At 38.8% G+C, this 22,083-nt stretch overlaps 1 protein-coding gene across 4 annotated transcripts in view; it reads right to left on the bottom strand.

Moving 5' to 3' along the window:
- AFF3 (ALF transcription elongation factor 3) overlaps positions 1 to 22,083 on the bottom strand; it is a 521,667-nt gene that overhangs the window by 266,095 nt on the left and 233,489 nt on the right. For all 4 annotated transcript variants that reach the window (XM_072844520.1, XM_072844518.1, XM_072844517.1 and 1 more), the window contains one exon: positions 7,236 to 7,283. In XM_072844520.1, coding sequence (XP_072700621.1) covers positions 7,236 to 7,283 — 48 coding nt within the window. The remainder of the gene's footprint in view (positions 1 to 7,235; positions 7,284 to 22,083) is intronic.

The raw sequence follows: 22,083 nt of genomic DNA, 5'->3' as shown, positions 1-22,083 counted from the left end.
CTGAAAGTGGGATTCCGCATAAACAAGAGGTGACAATTGGCTGGATGCTTGGAGGGGTCCATGATCCTGCTCTCAGAGCTGGCTGCTCAAGAAAAGGTTTCACTGCTCCATCCTAGAAGTCCTGGAAGGACTGAGAGGTGTTGTGGACTCTGAGGGTGGATCAGAGACCAAGCACGATGGTGCCTTGCTAATGTGGGGTGGGGAGAGCATCAACAGAGGACCCACCTCAGAGGAAGGTAATGCTTCACACATGGCCATTCCAGCCACAGGATGAAACTGGCAAGCTTTTTTGGGGAAAAGACGGCCATGCCCTTAGGGAGTTTGATGGGGCAGAAACAGTAGTAAGAGGTCTTCAGTGACTTGTATGCAAGGACCTGTTTACAAGGACGAGCTGCCCGAGAGAATTTCTAGGTTACAGAGAGAAGCAAATAACGTAGGGTAGAGGTGAAGAAGGTCGTGTTATGAGCCTTTTACGCTGGAAGTTTTCTGACACAAAGGTTATATACATGCACACACACATTCACAGTCTGAAAATACTTTTGCAAACAAAGAGAATCTTATTTGTCTGTACATGTTAAATACTAATATCACTGTAGCAAATATTCTAATGTTTTTGTGCTTCTTAATTAGCACTCCCAAATGTTCTTCATTAAATGACTTAACATAATAATTCCATAAATAATTACCAGTTTTGATCTTTGATAAGGTTTCAAAGTCCAAGGAGCACATATGCTTATATTATAACTTAGGTTTAGAAACAGGAAAGAAAAAACAAAATTGCATTTGTTCTGTTAGGTAAATTTAGCAAAGGACATGAAACAAGTTGAGTGCCCAGCACTAAACATTAGCATTTCACTGCTGAAGAATAGCACTCAAGAGGACCCAAGATTAAAAATAAGTATGTTCTATGGGAATTTATACATTTCAAAGTATTATCAGATATTATAATCTCATGTGTATTAACATTTTCTATAAGTAAAATAGAAACCACACTGCAATGATAAACTTTGGTCATAGATAAAGATAAGAATTTGCATGCTTTAGTCTCTGCAATCCAAGGTTAAGTCTTTATTTTTCTGCAAATGAAGACTCACCAAAATACAAAAAAGCAAAATACCATAAGGGTGCTATGAAAACCTGAGAGGCATGCATGGGTGACAAGTAGATTCCTATGGACCACATATGCTCTGACAGTCAGTGACTGTCTCTGCTTCTGTCCCACCCTCCTACACTCTTGTGTTGTTAGGGCAGACTCTGCAAGGCACCTTTCAGAGGAGCGCCATCATTGAAAGGAATGCATCCCTACTTGTGTTCTTCCCCACATTCTCTCTCTTACTCATTCCATAAGGATCTGTCCCTTTTACAGGTCGGCAGGTGTCTTAAGTCCTGGTGTAAATCTACTACTTTTTGAGTTACATTCAATTTCACGCCCCTCACGGCACAAAGATGCCCTTCCCAAGCAGAAACGGAGTCATTTAAGTAGGACTTCTGGTTTCAGCCAAAAGGACTGACATAATAACATCTCTTAAAAATGCATCTATGGTTGTAAAATAAGATACAAATTGTGGTATTTCTGTCTCTATTCATTCAGATGATCAAATGCAGAAAGAGAAATTAAAACAAAACACTATGAGACAATAATTTGTCTTGCACAAGACTTGTAGGTTTTGTCTGGTGAATTTCTCTAGGCCTACATCAGGTTTAGTTTTGCTTTGATTTTATTTCACTACGACAAGTAATGGGATGCATTAATGGAACTCCTCTGCAGCTGTACCTGGATTGATTTTGCCATTTTCGGGCTTCATTTTGTCACTAATAAAACCTTTACTGTTTGAAACAAATGAAGTAATTGGTAAAGGAAAGAGCATGAACTAGAAAAAGCCCGTCTTGGCTGAAACAGGGGAGATATGACCAAGGTCCATCTCTGTAAATGATCCAAACAGGTCACTTAAAACAAGTTGTCTTTTTGTTCTCTATTTTCTCTGTAGACTGGCTAGCATATATTCATTTGGGTTAAAGGAGCATGTAGACATTTAAGCACAAGGTTTACCTTGGCCCATCATGATGGTTTGAATGTGTGTGGGGGGCCATGATAATATGCACTTCAAACGATGGTGTGCTGAAAGCTCTCTTCACTTATTATAGATCTTCCAGAATCACAACCGAAAATCTTGTCCAGCAGTCTCTTTAGTTTCTAGAAAAGGAGTTTCCCTTATTTGCTGGAAGTCTGTTCAATTATAGTTTCAGGAAACTGATTTGGGTCTCCGGAATTTAAATGAGTACCGGTTACCCCCTTCTTATCAACAGAAATGCAACTCTATGTAAATATTCACTATAAATATTTCATAGCAAATTGAAATTAAATTAGTGACTAAAGATGAAAACCAAGAAGATAATCTGCTCAGATGTTACCCTGAAATTGTCTCTAAATTCATCCTTTGAGTCCAAACCAGGATCTCAAACACTGGTCTCTTATTAGGAAGGCTCACTACACTGTGAGTGGTGCCCCTCAACAACTGCCACCTAAAACTGTCTTGCATAAAATTTGTGCATCCTAGATTCTAGCCCTGCACAACCCCATTAAGTTGTAAACGCATTTTATTTGCTGAACAAATGTTAATGCCATTCTACGTTAATGGATAATGCTACAAAAAGCACCTAAGTATTACAGCACTGGAACCTTTAAGAATGAAATATAGTATAACTTACAAAACTGTCTGTTACAAGCATATGTCAGCCAGGAGGGCTCCTAGCTCTTATCGCCCATCTTCATAGAACCCAGTTATAATTTCTCCCTTGGTTAACTGAATTTTGCAATAATACACAGATTTATTAGGTCCCAGGATTAAAATTCTTTGAGTAAGAGTAAAAAATAATTACACTTTAGAATATAATGTAATATTCAAATGACTTGAAAACAGTCACCTCAGCAAAAATAAGAGAAGGGAGAGGAAAAAGAAGTTTAAAGATGAAGTTGATAACATTGGCCGTAAAGCCTCTGTGAGTTCAAGTGCACAAATGCATGATCTGGCATTTCTGAATCATAAACATGGGGAAATGGGAAGCCTCCCTTTCACGACAAAATGCCTGAGTGGTTTCATTATTGAGACAGGGGGACTTCTTCATTTAATAAGAAAGCTTAGTAGAGAAGATAGAGAGGGTGCTGGTGCCAGACGGTGCTCATTAAAACCCCAGCTCTACCACTTTCTAGTTCTGTGACCTTGGGCAAACCCTATTTAAATTTCTTCATCTGTAAAATGGGGGTGTTAACAGCGCCTGCCTCATGGGGCATCTGTGATGGTTAAATGAGCTAATGTAGGCAAGAAACAGAATAGTTCCTCATCCGGAATCCTAACATTCCATAAATGTTAGCTCTCCATCATTTGGTACGTGTTCGTACTATAGGTCTGAATGCAAATAAATGAAAAGGCCCTGGATGGAAACTACAGCCCCTCCCCACTAAAGCTCTCTTGACTCACTGGCTTCATATTCTCAATTTTCTCTTGTTTGGATGCTGCCCCCTCTACAGCACCCAATAAAGGCACTAATGTGCTTTTTGTTGTCCAATCCACAGAGTGGTTTTCAATCCTTGTCTCTCTTGTCCTCTCAGAGGTCCTGTGCACTGTTGAGCTTGAAACTCTTTTCCTGGGTCTAGGACCTTCCATGGCCACCATTCGCCCTCAACTTCCTGAGTCACGCCCTCCCTCTTTCATTTGCCAATGGATCCTACTCTCCCTGGCCCTTAAATTTTGGAGTCTGCCTCTCATTGTTTCTCAATCTCTTGCCTCTCTCCAGGCAAATCTACCCATTTCTATGGTTTTATTTATTACTAACATGCTAATTAGGCCAAAATGTTGGCCTGCTGCTTAGACCTCAGTTCTGAGCCCCAGACCAACATATGCTCATCTACAGTCTCCATGTTTACTGGATTGTCTCAAAGGTACTTCAAACTCAACATGTCAAAAAAGTACTGTATGATTTCATCCCTCCCCCACAAACTAGCATCTCCCTCAATGTTCCCATGCCTACAAATGCCCCACCTTGCATCTCATTTCTGGGCAGCTGCAACACACTCTCACTCCTCTTTTCTTCCTCTCCTCCCCTCAATCCATTCTGTGTAGCAGTCAGAGTAGAGTATCTAAACAGCCAATTCGATCACATCACCCTGGCTCAAATCTTTTGCTGGCCCCCCCATCTTGGACGTGGCTGAGAAGGCACAGCCCTACCTGGCTTGTCCTGTCTAGCTTTTGCCACCTACTCTCTAATCACTCTGGCCTCACTTCTTTCTGGGTCCCTAACTAGCCAAACTCCCCTGTTCCCTCTGCCTGTAGCTTCAATATTTTTCTCCTTAAGACAGTTTCCTATTCATCCTCCAACTATAAGTCCAAATGTTGCTTCTTCAGGGAAGCTGCTCTTGACCTAAAATGAAGTCGTGTGCCTTACAGTGGGCTCTCATAGAATGGTATTTATTACAATTAACATTAGATATTTATTTATAAGATTAAAAATAAAACTTAGTATCTATGTCTTCCAGTACACGGTTGGTTTCTAGAAGGTTATGCCCATTCAGCCCACTATTATTCTCCTGGTACCTCCCACATGGAAAGGGCACACTAACGCTTGTTAAGGGAATAAATAACTCAATTTTCATTATTTTAAGGCATTTCCATGACCTGCTCATTCTCCACAATAAGAGAGAGCCATCGCTTAAGCGTGATGGTTATAAGTAATGAGTGCCTGGATGACTGGTGACCCTGACCACATTAGGTCTACCTGAGCTGATCACAAGGGAGGAGACAGTGATAAGGAAGACTGGACTCCATAAAGACTATCCATGGGAACCCAGTGCTAAAAAGCCCAGTACGTCACGTCCACAGTTTAGAGCAAACGGAATCTGTTTGTGAGCCATCACAAGGATATTCTTCATTCTCCCTTAGAGGATTCCTTCCTTCCTTCCCTCACTCACTCGTTTATTTATTCATTCTACAAAATCATGAATTCGCAGTTCCAGACATCAGGGCCACAGGGTGGGAGGAAAACCAATATGTGGCAGACACATAATAAATCCCACTGGCTGAACAGAGAAGGAGCCCCATGCTTGTGTTTGGAGGAGAGGACTTGCTTAGGACGAGAGGAAGACAACCCTGAAGAATGACTGGTATGAGTGAGTCAGGGGACAACCAGGAAAACCCTGCAGGCAAAAATGAGAACACGATGTGATCCTCTAGGAGCTCCCTACTACTACTACTAAGTACTACTAACTACTGCTACTACTATTAACTACTATTACTACTACTGCTGCTGCTACTACTACTACCTACTACTACTAAGTACGACAATACTACTACTAACTACCACTACTACTATCGCCTCAGGCTGACAGGTAAGGACAGAGAAAAGGCCCACTTGGACACCACCATCCCCTGTTTCTTCTGAGTCTATCCCATTTCCCATTCTGCACCACTCCTCATGGGCTCTAGGAAGACCAGGACTTAGACAGAGCTCAGCTGCCACCTGATGAAATCATTATCTCCATTGTCCTGAACCTTGCAATATGCTTATGAATCAATGATCTGCTTGGTCTAGGCTTTCCCTTTTGTTCTATGCCTAATTCAAAGTGGGCCACAGCAGAGGCAGGACCAGTGGAATATTAGGGCCAATATCAGGAAGCAGAGCAGGGCCAGGGGGTTCCATCAGCCCGCCCTCTTAAGAAAAAAAAAATAATAATGCCTTAAACTCTTGGTGTTCAGTTTTATTTTAGGTGAATTTTATATCACCTCAACTATATCATTTTGGTGTGTGAATTGCTCCAGCCCTTATTCAAACTTTAGGCTCTGCTTGGAATACGGATAAGGAAGGTCAAATGACAGATTTCTACCATATCATCAGAAAAGAGGAGAAAGGATAAGAATGGGTAGGATTTTATAAACAGGGAAACCAAAGAGGGATTGCTGGGTTCTGGTATCACTACTTTGCTGATATAAACACCATAACTAATCAAGGGAAGAAGGCTTAAACACTGAGTATTTAGACTCCAGACATGCAAGTATGTCAAAAGAGAAATAGGAAAGGTATATTAGCACTTTACACTATTTGTTGTTTAATTTGAAACAAGCCCCAGGTTAAAGATAATACACAATATGTATTTTATTTGACACATATTAAATGCCAGAAATGAAGCTCCCCATTTTGACAACTGTTTTCTATACAAATCTCTTCCAGGAAAACAAAAATCATTATGAACTCAACAGATCAACCTTCAATTACTTATATTGGTCAATTTGAGAGTTAAAAGATTTATTTATGAAAGAATGCTTTCCAGGAAGAAAAAAAAACTCTGCCTTCCGAAAACAATTTGATGATTAATGCAAATTTTTAAACCAAATAATTATATTACTGTCATTCACTAGCAATTTGAGATAAAGTGTATAGGATGTCCAAAAGTTAGAAACACATTAAAATAAAGGTTTTTTTCTTTATAGGGAATTGCCATCCCATCTGGTCTAATTTGTCTTGGTGTTTTGCCCAGCGTAATATCAGCTCTCTGAGAATGCAAATTATTAGGTTACTCCCCTGAAAAAAATATGAGTGAAGAAAAAATATGGGTTGAAGATGACATCCTGATTATAAGTTTGAATACTCGGGAAAACACTAATGTGGCAGAAGAGCCAACCTGAGTAAATCTGGGTGTGAAACTGGTTCACAGAGGGCACCAACTAGAGATGAGGAGGAGGAAAGGACAGTCTTACAGACAGTAACAAGCAAGACAATATGGAAGTACATTTTCAGACACTGAGCATTGCCTGTTTGTCAGGGTGCTTGTGCTCCTAATTAAGTTTAGGAGAAAAATAACAAGGCAACCCTTGCCTGGCTGGAGAGGATAGACTATGAAAGGGTGCTTCTAAAGAGGAGGGTGATAAATGGAGCATTCAAATGTGAGCACAAGCATATTTTTCATCTCAACTCTGTTCTTCTGTCTCCCAGCTAATCACTTTAATATACTTCACCTCAGCCTATACAAACGCATCAGGTTGATGTGTAGCTCCTAGATTTCAAAAAGAGGTACTGTTTTTGTAAAGTGGCATGTAGGCAACTTACATGATTGCCCTCAGAAAAGGTACACGTCAAACAAGAAACAGACAAGAGGCTCCTTTGACAATGTGGCCACATGCCTTCTACTCGGCATCTACGTCCAACCAGTGGATGAGATTTGTAAAAAAAAAAAAAGTCCTTACCCGAATTATTTCTTCAACACAGCTGTTTGTGTCTCCAGATCTACTCTCCTGAAAGCAAAGGGAAAAAAAAATTAGGCCTGGTAACATAGATTTATGGTTAAAAGGAAGAGATGACACATAAGCTTCTAAACTTGAGTCTGGCCCGGGGATGCCTTCCTGAGAAGCTCCTTTCCTTAACGGGGTAGCCTGAGTCACGGGTATGACTGTTCCCCTCCCCTCTGCAGCGTAGCAGATGGGCCACCCAGGAGCACCACACACTCCTGCGTTTCAGCTCTGGGTCCTCCAATTGCATCCACGCTAAGAAAGGGCAGGCTCCTAGGAGCACAGGAGCCAACTGGCAGGTGTGAGCTCTGTTCACCCTGGGCTCCACCAACGTGTAGAAACGTGACCTCCACCACAAAAGTGGAACCAGATCACCCACCAAACACGTGCAATGGCTTTGCGGAGCACAATGGTCACAAAGACTTAAGTAAAAGTCTGTCCCCACTTTTTAAGTAAAAGTCTGGTAGTTCCACCATCCTCAAAGCCCAGATTTACTGGTTTGATGAGCCGAAAACTGAAAGACCAAAAGGAGAAACATCCTCTCAACATTCGCACAGCATGCTGGGTGTCATACTCCAGAGCCACTTGTTCTGTGACCCACACTGCCCTGTGCTGTGGAGATGTTAAGGGCTCTGAGGAATGGTGGCTTCAGGTCACAGTCGACACTGGGGAGCATTTTAAGTTCCAGAGATTCTGTGTGGTTACTGCTGGTTCCATAGCTCGGAGCGCAGGAAGTGGTATGGTGGGGACATGAAAGCAGCGTCTGCTGGTAGAAGTGCCCACTGTGGTCTCAGGGAGAAACTTCCTCTGGCCTTTATTTCAATGATGTTGGCTACCACTCAGCATGATGTTCCAGAATGAGGCTGTCTTCACAGTCTTCTCCAAGCCCTCGCTTTTATTCTCTTCACGGTTCTCTCTCCACCAGGGAAGCAAATGGGCCTATTCCAGGTTTCCTGGTTAATGCCAAGTCACCCTGCAGATCACAGGTCAGTCATGACTTTCTCAGAGCAGCTGTCCCTAAGCCTGGAGTCCTCATCCTCAGCAGCATCTACGTCTTCTTCAGAGTACTCGCCACGTTCAATAGTTAACTCTTACATGGTATCTCCTCCCTCTAGAATATACATTCCACAAATTCAGGAGCTCAGTGCTTTCAGCTGTGCCTCACACAGTCCTGAGTATGTGAGGTAGATGTTTGCTAGTGGACACGATATGAAGAAATGAGTAAACCTACTTCCTACAGTCTCAGGAATATGAGCACTGTCACAATTGGCTCCGGGACTTTGGAATATTGCCAAGGCTCTACCAAAGGGCACATCTTTGCACCCTCCCCACTCCCTTGTTCTGGTAGAAGAGTCTGTTTGAAATATCCTACCCTTCACACTGGGTAAGGGGCCAGGGTGCATAAAGGTATGCGAAGTTTCTCAATCCCACACAGATTGAGAAAATTTGTCCAAGTACCCTAACTGAGGCCCAGAAATCTTACATGACTTGTCCCCACACCACATAACAGGAGCTCCTGGACCAAAACACAGGACTCTTGACTTTGGATCATGCACATTTCCACTTCCAGAAGCTTTCCCCAAGCCTAAAGCTATGCTTGAATTATATCTAATTCCTTAGCAGATCTGAGATCGTTTGTCAAAGGTATTTCAACACCAGGGTTTCTACAAGTTTATATAGTTTAGGAACTTCTCATGCGTGTGGTAAAATATACATAACATGAAATTTTCCATCTTAACCATTTTAAAGTGTATAATTTACTGGCATTAAATATAGTCACAATGCCACCATAATCTAGTTCTAGAAGTTTTTCATCACCCTGAATGAAGTTTTCATGCCCCTTGAACAGGAACTTCCCATTCTCTCTCTCTCAAGCCCCTAATAACCACAAATCTACTTTCTGTCTCTCTGGATCTTTTTATTCTGGACATTTCATGTAAATGGAATCATACAAAATGTGGCCTTTTATCTCTGGTGGGCAGGTTTCACTTAGGATAATGTTTTCAAGGTTCCTCCATGTTATAGCATGTATCATATTTCATTCCGTTTTTATGGCCAAATAATATTCCATTGTGTAGATATACCACATTTTGTTTATCCATTCATTAATTGATGGACATTTTGATATTTCCACTTTGGCCTTTGTGATAGTATTTCTATAAACATTCATATACAATGAATGTATATGTTTGTTTGAACGTCTTTCAGTTCTTTTGGGTATATAATTAGGAGGTGAATTAGTGGGTCACGTGGCAATTCTATGCTTAGCTTTGTTGAGGAACTGCCAAACTGTTTTTCACACTGGCTGTACTATTTTACATTCCCATCAGCAATGTATGAAGGTTCTAATTTCTCCATATCCTCACAAGTATTGTTATTTTCGGTTTTGCATTGTTTTGTTTTTGATAGTAGCCTAGTGTAAAAATGATATCTCGTTATGGTTTTGATATTCATTTTCCTAATGACTATGGATGCTGAGCATCTTTACATGTATGTTGGTTATTCGCGTATCTTTTTTGGAAAAATGTCCTCTGCCCACTTTTTTTTCTCCCACTTTTTAATTTATCTTTTTATTGTTTGTTTTAAGAGTTCCTTATATATTCTGAATCCTAGACCCTTATCAGATAAATAATTTACACATATTTTCTTGCATTCTGTGAGCTGTATATTCACTTTCTTGGTAGTTCATGGATGAACAAAATTTTTCATTTTGATTAAGTCCATTTTATCTACTTTCTCTTTTCCTTTGCTTTTGGTGTTATATTTAAGAAACCATTGCTAAATCCAAGGTTCTGGAAGATGTGCCCACGTTCTCTTTTAAGAGCTTTATAGTTTTAGTTTTTATATTTAGGTCTTCAATCCATTAGTTTGAGAACTTTTAGGTAAAGTTTATTTCCTTATTGGTTATTTGGTAACTTTTAGTTAAAATAGAATATTATCTTTGTATAAATCACTCCATGCTGGTCTCATCACGAAAGATTAGTAACAAAATGTTTAAGGCACAGCCACTATTGCTAATGGTGCCTGAATACAACATACATGTCTATCCTTATAAATCAAGAAAAATAGTGTTAAATGGTATGACAGGATTAGGAGACACAAATGCTTTTACTAAAATCTCATTAACCTTTCTTACATCCATCCCTCCTATTTCCCCCAAAAGTTCCAGGTTGGTGACACACATCTAATAAGCCCTTCCTCCCATCCCCAATGCCTTATCCCAGGATCGCTCTAGAAACTTCACAATCCTTTTTATTTTTTTAAGAAAGTGAAAGAGGTAGGGGGAGGGACAAAGGGAGAAAGAATCTTAAGTAAGCTCCTCGCCCAGCATGATCTCACAACCCTGAGATCATGACCTGAGCTGAAATCAGGAGCCTGATGCTTAACCGACTGACCCACCCAGGCGCTCTAGGAAACTTCAGTATTCTGACACTCTAATCAAATTGGATCAGAGAGCTCTTTTTGGAACTTGCCCCAAACCTACTGCCTTTCCAGAGCAGCCTGAGGCAATCATCACAAAGGCTGTATGTTGAAGTCTCGGCCAGGGCACGGCTCAATGATGTTTAGAATCATCTTCTTTGGAGTTCAGTGGTGGGGATGAATAGTCTCAATCGGAAAACATGTCTTCAAACTCATAATCACTTCTCTTACCTTACTTCCAAGTCCCAATTCTTTCCTACTGTATAACATACTGGCAGAGCAAATGCTAAGTTCTCATGTACTTTCTGTTTTCCACCTTAAAACAGTCAATCAATAAAAACTTGACTTCATGTTTGTCTGGTAGTCTCACTCAAGTAAACAACAAACTAAAAAGATACTTCAGATTGAACTTTGGGTTTGATTCCTTAAAACTATATTTCCCCCAAATACAATAATTTCATTTGAAGTGATTTATATAAATAACAGGTTGCTTTTATGAATATCTCTCCCTATAATCCTATACATTTCCACTATTCTACTCTGAAAAGAGAACTCAGAGAGAGGCATATGGTATAGATCCTATTAAAATACTTCCCTTTTCACTGTAGATGGAGGATGTAAGATTATTACATTGGGTCATATTGATGACTGCTCCAACTATGAGTTTTGATGGTCTGGACAGACATCAGGTCATTCCCTACTGGGAGAGACCCTTATAAAGGTGAGAAAGTGTCAGAAGTGAGGCCAAGGACAAAGATTTTCAATAATAGTCTCAGGAAGCCCTGGCCTTACATTATAGTATGGAGAGTACTTGACAACGGAAAATCTTGGGCCTTCTCTGGAACATTTCTTACTCCCGGGGACACCTAAGAACCTAAGAAGGGTACCATGTTGAATCAGAATCCCCAGGACCCCATTTGGATTGAAGTCAGTCCATGAAGCACAGTATTGTAGAAAATTTGAATTGGAAGAAACCGTAGAGCTCATTTTAGGCCAATTCAATGACTTTAACAGATGGAGAAACTGTGGCCTAGAGAAGTGAGACTTTTCCAAAATCATTCTGGCAGTGAATCAAGATAGAACCCATACTCATTTATTCAATACCAGTTCAGTGAATTTTCTGCTATATCATGCTGTCTCTCTAAGATCAACCCTTAGAACTGGCTCAATTTAAAGTCACTGTCATGCCTGAAGTACAGAAATAAAAGAATCCAGAGGGTATTTAGGTAAATTTCCATGCTACAGATCATCCAACACTTAGTCACCCCGTGTCTTACTAACCATTAACATCACATGCATAGACTAAAGGGGGAAGAGATAGGAGAGGAAGTGGAAAGGGTTAAACCCACCTTCCCTCCTTGTGACATTTACAGATTAGAGACAAACATCTGTGCCCCCTGAAGTTGGAAGACAGAATCCCACTTCTTCTTTTCCAAATATGCAAAAGAGGGTAGGCAAGTAGGACTGGAGTGGGCAGGGGATGAGGGTTGGGGGAGACTGAGGGGCATTCCACCTTGTTGAGGTCTTTCTCAAATCTGGTTTTAGCTACACTTGTGTGCTTTGATTTTATTTCGATTTTTAAAACTTTTAGTGTTTACGAACAAGATTAAAACATGCATGTAATTTACATCTCTAAATTTGTGTTTATATTTTTCACAATAAAGTTATTGCTTTCCCTGGAAAGGTACCCACTGAGAAGGAGGACTGCACAATGCAAATTTTAATTACTCTATTTTTTTTGAGGGTTTGTAGCTGTTGTTTCATGCTGAGTTACTGAGTCGTTGCTCCGTATTTACTCTGACTTTGATGAACTCACCCCATTTCCTATCATTACATTTTGAAATCTGTCATAACAGTCTCACCTCATTGAACCTCCAACTAAACTTCAATTAAAAGCTAGCAACCCCAGCTGATTCTCCTGCTCTACAGCCTTGTCTATCACGTTCCTTTTTTCACAGAACTGCTTTCCTCAAATCCTACCACTTAAAAATACACACCACACATTCTGCCAGGGAAATGTGAGGAGCTAAGCTGTGGGAAAGTAGAACTGGAGAAATAGCCAGGAGCATCCTATCACTGAGAGCAGAAGTCCTTAATTACCATGCCAAGCACAGAGCCCTGGAAGAAGCAAGCAAGGCTTAAGGAGAAAAGGCTCGATCAAATCAGTGGGAAATGGCATTTCACTGCATAGATGAAGCTATACACATCCTATTTTCAAAAATAGTTTAACTCTTCATCAGACACATTTAAGGCAGAACTTTCATTCTAAAATAATGGTACTCAGGCACTTGGGTGGCTCAGTCAGTTAAGCATCTGCCTTTGGCTCAGGTCATGATCCCAGGGTCCTGGAATCGAGCCCCGCATGAGGCTCCCTGCTCCATGAGGAGCCTGTTTCTCCACTCCCTCTGCCTGCTTGCTCCCCCTGCTTGTGTGTGCGTGTGCAGTCTCTCTTCTGCTCTGTCAAATAAAATAAAATCTTTAAAAAAATAAAATAATGCTACTTTAAAGTCAGAATACCTTTGTTTGTCTGCAAGCACTCAAAAGGCCCTCAAGCATTTAGCAATTGTTTATCACATGAACACTCTTCAATACTTCTACAGGAGTATTTTTAAATAAGTCTTACTATTCTTGATTCACAGAAAAACTGAGTTTCAAAGAAATCAGGTGTGCCATCAATGCCAGCAAAGCAGTGGGTGAGGACTTAAGCTTGAATTCAGGGATAACTGAATTCTATGTTCAACCCATCCACTGGCTGTATCCCCAGTCTCATCTGAGGCCAGAGTCACCTATGGACAGGGAGGTAGCCAGCCAGCCAGTTCTCCCTCAAATTCAGCCTGTCTTACACCCAACCTAACACCTCCCCTTTTGAAGGCTACACTCTGCTCTCAGTCACCCAAGCTGAAAACCTGCTTCATCCCTCATTAGTCCCCTCTTATCTCTGAATCCCTGATGGAGCTCAGCAAATCAGTGCTCTTTTCCTCTGCTACTCACACCCGCGCCTTCCTCTCTGGTTCCACTGTTACACTATCATCGATAGATTTACACACCGAGAGGAAAAATAAGCAAAAAGAGTAGTAAGAAAAGAAAGATGTTCAAAGATAATATAAAAATGCAAACAGAATTATGACAGGTAGTAGCAATATTAATATCAACTAAAGGATAGTTCATAGCAAAAAAAAAGAACTGGAGAGCAAAAATGAGGAAAAAATAGTTCAGGCATTAATAGAGCATCAAAATAAGTAGGCTAGGAGAAAAGCAGAGACATAGAATTATTATGGTTGGAAACAATTAATTCACCCATATTGTTCCTAAGAAAAGAATGATGCTGCACCCTCCCCCATATAAGGGGTTAGAAAATTTGAAAAATTATGAGATGCCTGGGTGGCTCAGTGTTTAAGCATCTGCCTTCAGCTCAGGGCACGATCCTGGGGTCCCAAGATCAAGTCCGGCATCAGGCTCCCTGCATGGAGCCTGCTTCTCCCTCTGACTATGTCTTTGCCTCTCTCTGTGTGTCTCTCATGAATAAATAAAAACTTAAAAAAAAAAGAAAATTTGAAAAATTAAATAAAATGAAGAAGGCTAACTTGTTAGCTATTATGAACTTAGGGAGGAACCCCAGCTTTTCAAGCATACAAGAGACAGTTACCATAGTGGCAGTCACTGTAGTAGTCATATACCGAGGTATAAGAGGGCTCAAAAAAAAATCCAAAAAAGTAGTTGTTTTATAGCCTAGACTCTTTAACCACAAGTTATCAAAACGATGGAGCTATAAATTAAACACTGTACAGACATAAAAATCTCCTAGAATTCTTGGAATAAAACAAATATCACACACTTATAAATAACTCTTTATAGACACAGAAAAGTAAAATTAAAATACTGCAAAAGAAAACTATGGGATACCCCAAAATATTCTTAGAGAAAAATTCACACACTAAAAAATTTCACTATGCTTTAAAAGAAAGTTTAGGTGCTAGGCAATCAATTAAAAATTTAAAATCAAAGGAGATACAAAAGGGAGGAAATAAGACATAGGGAAAAGCCAATGAAATATAAACTTATAACATGAAAAATCAGTAGAGTTTAGAAAGTCAAAATGTAATTTCTTAAAAACAAAACCCACCACCCAAAACAACAATAGAAAGTCACTTAAAAATCTGTTCAAATAAAAAGAAAGCCCAAATAAACATACTTCAACATAATAAGGAGATAAAATATATGGAAGGAATTATAAGAGGTTATTGATATTAATATTTAAAAAAGAATATAATACTAAGAAATGAAAAACTGTGATGAAATTGGCAACTTTCTGTAAAACAAAACAATGGACTTAAATAAAGGAAAGACTGTATCCATCATCCTGAGAGAGCAGATTACATTAAATTTGAGTGAAGCATTTCAAACTTTCAAAGTAAACTAATTCCATATATTTTTTTCTTCCAGAGTAGACAGTAATGGAAAGCTATGAGTGATTTTATTAAATTAGTATAAAAATCTAACATAAGAGAATAATCAATATCCCTTATGAAGATAAATGGAAAATCCCCAGCATATTATTAGTAAATATAATTCAATAAAATATCACAATAATTAGTGGGGTGCATCCTAGGGACTACAAAATGGTTTAAATATTTAATATTAGGGCACTTCAGATGTACTATATCACTAAGGAAAATATGTAAAGCTGGGATCATCTCAGCTAATAGATGTCTGATCACATACCCAGAAAAATCCAAAAGACTCTACTGTGAGTCTTATTAAAAAGGAAGATTAAAAGGTGCTAGATATAAACCAAAGAGTCAAAGCTCCATCGCTCTTCTGTGTGGCAGCACTAAAGAATTTTAAAATATAAAAAAAAAAATCCCACCCACAATATCAAGAAAAATAAATGAGGAAGAATCTTCAGAAGAAATGCTTAAGACCTGTAAGAAATATCTTCAGAATTCTATTGAAAACCAAAGGGGGAAAAAAAAAAAGCCTTAAAGGGACCAAGCTAGACTTCTCAACTCTAATGTATAATAAAAGCCAAATAAATATATTAAGAGAAACAAACCACAGACTGCATTAACTTAAAAAAGAAAAACTGAGATGAAAGTCACATAACAGAAAATCAATTACATTAAATAAGTGAACAATTTAGTGGCATTTATTACATACATTTAGTGCACAATGTTGTAAATCACAATCACCTCTAATTCCAAAACATCTCTACCAATTCAAAGTAAAATGCAGTACCTACTAAGCAGTTTCATTCCCATTCACATTAGCTTTTTAAATATGATTTTATTGAATGAATACTTTACTGAACTGAAAAGAACAGAATGAGAAAACCATTGATAAGTATCATTTACTTATATGAATAGATTTTACAGTGGAAATGGTATCTTTCATTTATGTTTATGTCTCATTATGTTTATGACCAGTCCCTAGCAGAGTATTTGGCACAATGTCATAGGCGCCTGTTGATATTTGTTGAATGAATGAATAAATAAGAGTCTGATATTTTTAAAAAGAGACTCTTTTAAAAATTAAAAGTCTTGCACTTTATTCATAATACGGCTGGTCATCAACATGACAAAGGGATGTCTTTGCTTTGCCACTCCCATCCCTCCCAAATAAATCACCAGAGTTATCTTAAAAACAAAAACAAATCCTTAGAATATCAACATGTGTTTGCTTCATTAAAATTAAGCTTATATACCTTAAGGCAAAATCCATTAGCATGTTATGTGACTTCCCTAATCTCCATATTGGCATCTATAAATCAGAGGACAAGTATTATTAGCCTGCTATCAACAGACAGTATTATTAAAGAGTTAATAATCGATTTTCTATCAAATTCTTAGTCATAGGACAAGGTCTTTCAATTATGTTATTATTTTTATAATGAAAATTAGTGACCTCAGTCAGAACGTGTAGTTAAAAGTGCATTTGGTTTTCAGAAAGTTAAGTGGTCAGTGCACTGACCTTGTCAAAAATCTATTGATGGCATAAAGAGATTAGAACCAGAGACAGTGGTTTTACATCCTGATCACTGATTGATATTGAGTGCTCTTCCACAGGGTCATGTCTCAATAAAGTGCCTGAGTAGTGCATATTGGAGCCGTCTTCCACTGTCCTGTCAAAGCTCGGTAAAGAAACCACATTAACAGTAATAGTGAACACGTGCCTTCCACCTGTAATCTGACATTGACAAGAATGCTGCAAGACCTCTATGTTCTTTCATCTAAAACTGCACAGTCATTACTTTGAGCGAGAGGAAGACCACACAGGCTCAGGCAAGTGACAATGCTGACGTTATTAACCCTCACGCGACAGGCAGACTTTGGAAATGTACTACTTCCTTTTTAATGTTTTCCTGAATTTTGTCCTGCACCTCATCTACAGTAACAAATTATGTGGGGTTTTTTTTGTAGGTAGCAGAAGGTTTGCTGATAGGGCATCCCTATAATATATCATCTTTTTTTTTCTTAAATGATGGAGGGAAATGTGTAGGAAAAAACACATTTACAGTTATCCTTTACAGTTATCATTTACAGTTGGGAGTATTGTTTTCTTTTCCATTCGTGAAATTCTGGACACAAAAGCCTGCAAGATGGAGAGTGTAATTTGATGTGGCTAAAGAATTTAGCCAATTAAGGATACTTAGGGCTGCTCTACCCTGTGTCCCACAGAAAGATAGATGATCAATGTTCTTTCAGCCATGAATTGAAATGACTATTGTAAATGGCAGAAGTGGCATGACGTATTTAACAATATTCTGTTTGGCACATTCTATTACTTTTACTTATGTACTTAGATAAAAGAAATAAAGGACAGATTCACAAGTAACTCTTAATATGTCATGTTTCTTCATGAATCTTTCTCCATTATCATCTCACCTTTTCACAAAGGTCTCAGGTCTGGCTGTCCCCTAGAAGAGAGTTCATTCTGTCTGTGCCTGACATCAACTGTTTCTATGTATGCTCTCTGAGGAGACAGGCTATAAATAAAAGCTGAATGAAGAAATCCAGCTGAAAATGAGGCTGACCTGAGAGGCTGGAAGCAAGCAGCACTGAAAAGCATGAGTGAGAAATTGGTACGCATTTCTATTGGCTGGTGAGGGTTTTTTAATACTCAGAGTTTTAATATATTTTTAGAAAAAAGCCACCTACAATGCCACACTTAAAGATTTTCTTCTTTTTTGAATGCACATTTACAGCATTTTCATTCTGGACTCTGTTGATGTAGCTTTCTTTAACTGTTAGTCTTGGAAAACACTTGGAGTCTATTGAGAGGGGACCTGTCATAATGGCAATGGATTTTACATTTTGCTTTCACTCCTAGAAAATACTCAGTTCCTTTCTGTATGTTTGCCACAGTGTAAGAGAGTGAGTTTGTTCACCTGTGGAACTTCGTACACCTGGAGCTGAACCTGGGACGTTAGTCCATACATCTGCCCTTTCCAGTATTAAGGCAGGGCCCAGAAGGTCCCTTGGAAGTGCCTGCTGGCATTTGGATTTCCATGTAAAACATCACCAGATTAACTATCCTCTGATGGTCCTTGCTGGGCAATTAAGGAAGAGAAGAGACATATCAGCTCCTGCGACCCTACCATAAAGATGGCAGAGCTGTTTTCTATGCCTATTCCAAAGCTTCTGTGTGAAGCCCAATGAGAAGGCAACCTCTCTGTATCTTCACATCCTCACTGGTATCACAAAACCCCTTGGAGTTGTAATCCAGAGAGAGAAAAACAAAAGATTGCCAAAACAAAAATTTCAATAAGAAATAAATACCACATTCTAAATATGCTGCGATCATGATGGCAAGATTCTGTTTGGCAGAATACAGACATTCCCTCTTCAACATAAGTTAACACCATGAGAAATCCTTTATAGCATGAGATACTGGGAAACTATGGGAAGAAGACTTCGTGCTTAGGTCACTTTTTCATTTCACAGGCTTTGGCTCCTTTGGTTTTCTTAGTAGATTGTTAGAGTATGGAATTGATCCATAAGGCAAATTTCTACATCAACAATGTCTCTCGTTTCAACAGAGAAAATCTGAGCTGTATGTGTGTGTGTATAATAAAAGGCTTGAAATCCAATTAAAACACACCCAAGATTACGTTGGAACAACTTAACCAAAAATGATCATTTTGTCACAAATACCAAAAGCAGTCAAATTAAGTCCAAGTATGAATGGAAATTAGTCACAGTTACTTTCTATTTAACACTAGGGCGTAGAGGCCTACAGAAAAAGCAAAAAGAAGAAAATCATTCAGTTAAGCCCTCCTCTCTAACATAATACCAATAAATAATGTGCCATGTTTGATTATGGACTTGATCTCTAGCACCAGAAAAGTAGATATATTTAGAAATCACTTCCTTTGGGCTATAGAAAAAGGACACCTAGAAACTAAGCAGTTGTAAAGGAATAAAAGATACAGACTGTTTAATGTAACACGCAACCAGAGAGGGACCTGAGAAACCTGTAAGGTAGTGTAAGGAGTCAGAACAGGTGGTGACAGATGGTGACTACACTTATCATGGTGAGCTCTCAGTCATGTATAGAGCTGTTGAATCAATATGTTATACTCCTGAAACTAACACCGTTCATCAATTATACCTCAATAATTTTTTTAGAAAAAGGATGGTCACCGGTTAGGTAGATGGTGTTATGTGAAATAGCACAACATCAACAGATGCCAGCAAAAACATAATTCAGCTTCTGTCTTGCTTCTGCTTTCATACCAAGAACAATCTTCAAAGTGATAAGAAGTAGAACAAAGAGGGAAATTAAGTGCTGGTGAAGAGGTAATACTAGGAGAATGTTTTTAACCACTTCATACTTGTTCCCCCAGAAGTTACCTAACTTCTCCAGACCACATTCATCTCATTTGTAAAACAGGGATAACAGGACCTCCTAAATAGGGCTAAATGAGGCAAGGACTAAATGAGCCAATACATTTGTACAGGTCACTGAGCGGGGTTCCTTCAACAGGAGAGCTGAATAGTACATATGAATAATTATTCTAGGTTATAATTACAAAGAGAGTATTTCCATACTTAGAAAAGAAAGCAATGATTACCAGGAGCCAACATGATTCACAAAGACCAGATGATGTTATCTCTACAATTTCCCCTGGTCTTAAATATAATGTATTAGGATTTCCACAAGGCATCTGTCAAGTCTTACAAAAGCTCCCAGTGGGTAAGATGGAAACATATGAATTGGTTGTAAGTTTAGTTAGATGGACTGGTAGCTAATTGAACAGCCACACCTAAGCAATAAATACTGTTCAATAAATATTTGTTGAGTGCTTGCTGTGTGTCTAGCTTGTTCTAGATGGTAGGGATTCATAACTGAATATAACAGAAAAAATTCCTACCTTCATGGAGTTTAGATTCTACCGAAAGGAGACAGTAAAATAATAAACAAATAAATTATGTAATATACTGGAAGATGCAGTGTCATGGAGGAAAACTAGAACAGGGTAAAAGGATTGGGAATGTGGGATGGGGCATTTTGTGTGTAATCTATTCATCTGGTGTGCATGTTATCTCTATTGACCCAGAGAGGTTTTGAGACTGGGCTAGAAGGTTAGTCCCTTTCCCTACCTCCTTTCCCAGCTACAAATCTGTAGTATTTTTTTCTTCCACTATGAGAATCTCATTACTCTTGGTGTTGTGGATTTAATTTTTCCTTTCATTGTTGAGTTGAAGGCTCTGTGAGTCTGGAAAAGGACAGCAATATTGATGGAGGGTCTGAGCATCTGAGGAATAGCTGAAGAAAGTAGAAATAATCTATCATGGAAAGAGAAGAGTTAAATGAAGATGTCACACTAGACATCTTACATATCTAAAGGGCATTGTTGTGGGAAAGAGTTTAAACATAATCTGGGCCATTCCCTACAGGGGAGTATGGACCAATGGGGTACAGTACAGTGGTGAGTTTAGCTCCATCAGAGTTCTTTTCACAATCAGGGCTGTCCAAAGAGAATGGGTAGGATTCCTCAACTGATTACATGTTCAACCAGAAGTTAAATGACTTTCTGAATGGAAGTTAGTTGCTACCTCACATCTCTCAATGTGAGATTCTTTCCAACTTTAAGACTATAATTACGGTCATTTCTAACCAATTTCTGGTTAATAAAATCTTGAATGGTAAATTTCTATATCTTCTGGTTTAGCATAGCACTCTAGGTCCGTATGACTTAGTGATTTATGAAGAAATCCTCTGAAGAGAATAAAAAGAATATTCTATAAGTACAATCTACAAGTACAGAATCAGAGTTACTACAGTATCTAATAAATTAAATGGATTAATTGGGTAGAGATTTGAGAAATTTTAATTAACAATTAATCAATAAAAGCATTCAACATGAAAATCTATTACAACCCTGTTTACATTATTTAACTTTAAGCACTTCAGTTCTGTGTGCTTATAATTAGCAAGCTATAAAAGATGCCATCCATTGGAACATAATGAGAAGAACTGTTTATAATGATAATTAGTATTCATTTTCACAGACGGGAAGGTCACATGGCCACAGGGCACAGCAAACAAAGAGTTAAACTCGTTATTGAGGAAAATACTACACTTAGGCAGTATCTATTATACACTTAACCCCGTAGTGCAGAGCCTTGCCTTAGGAAATACACCATAAAGCAAGCTTCATGTTAAGACAGGTAAGATCTTCCAAGGTGAGGTGGTGAGTACAGGGAGTCCAGGAAATACTACACCTCCACTGGACTTCACTAATCCTACCGTATGGGGAAAGGCTAAACTGCAGCTGCTTTTATGTTCTCTCTTTGCTTCCTCAAATCTTACCTGTATATATGTTTTATATATATGCCAAACCATTTGGTGTATTGTGAAGGCCAGAAAAAAATATTAAAAAAAATTTTTTTTCATTCCTGCATTGGGGCTGGAGTTTGTTCTCTATGGCACTTTATCTCCTACTCTGAGCACAGTTGGAGGCTTCTCATGGGCTTGCCTGCGGCAAAAATCTAGGTTCAGAAGTGGGAAATATAAACCCACAGTACAAATACCCTCACTTTTAAAATCCTTTTGTAATTCTGGCTTTAGAAAAATCAAAGTTTTCATTCAGCAGAGATGAAGCTCCTGTCCCTTTTCACAGAATCTCTAATATCTATAAAGACCTACTTGATGAAGCCTAAAATGCTTTCTAGACACATGGTTGTACCAATAAAAGTGGTTCTTCACCTCCCACTGTACCTCTGAGCTGATAGACAGAATTTGTTACTCTACTGACAAATAACATGCCAACACTTCGCAATAATCAGAGCAAATGATTCTCTTCTAGATACAGTGTAGTGCAACATTTCATATTAAAATTTTCTCTATTTGTTCTATGTGCAAGGCTAAGACTGAACAAATCTTA

This window comes from Canis lupus, chromosome 11 (assembly GCF_048164855.1).
Source record: "Canis lupus baileyi chromosome 11, mCanLup2.hap1, whole genome shotgun sequence".
Taxonomy (NCBI): domain Eukaryota; kingdom Metazoa; phylum Chordata; class Mammalia; order Carnivora; family Canidae; genus Canis; species Canis lupus.
This window is presented reverse-complemented; position numbering and strand designations above follow the sequence as displayed.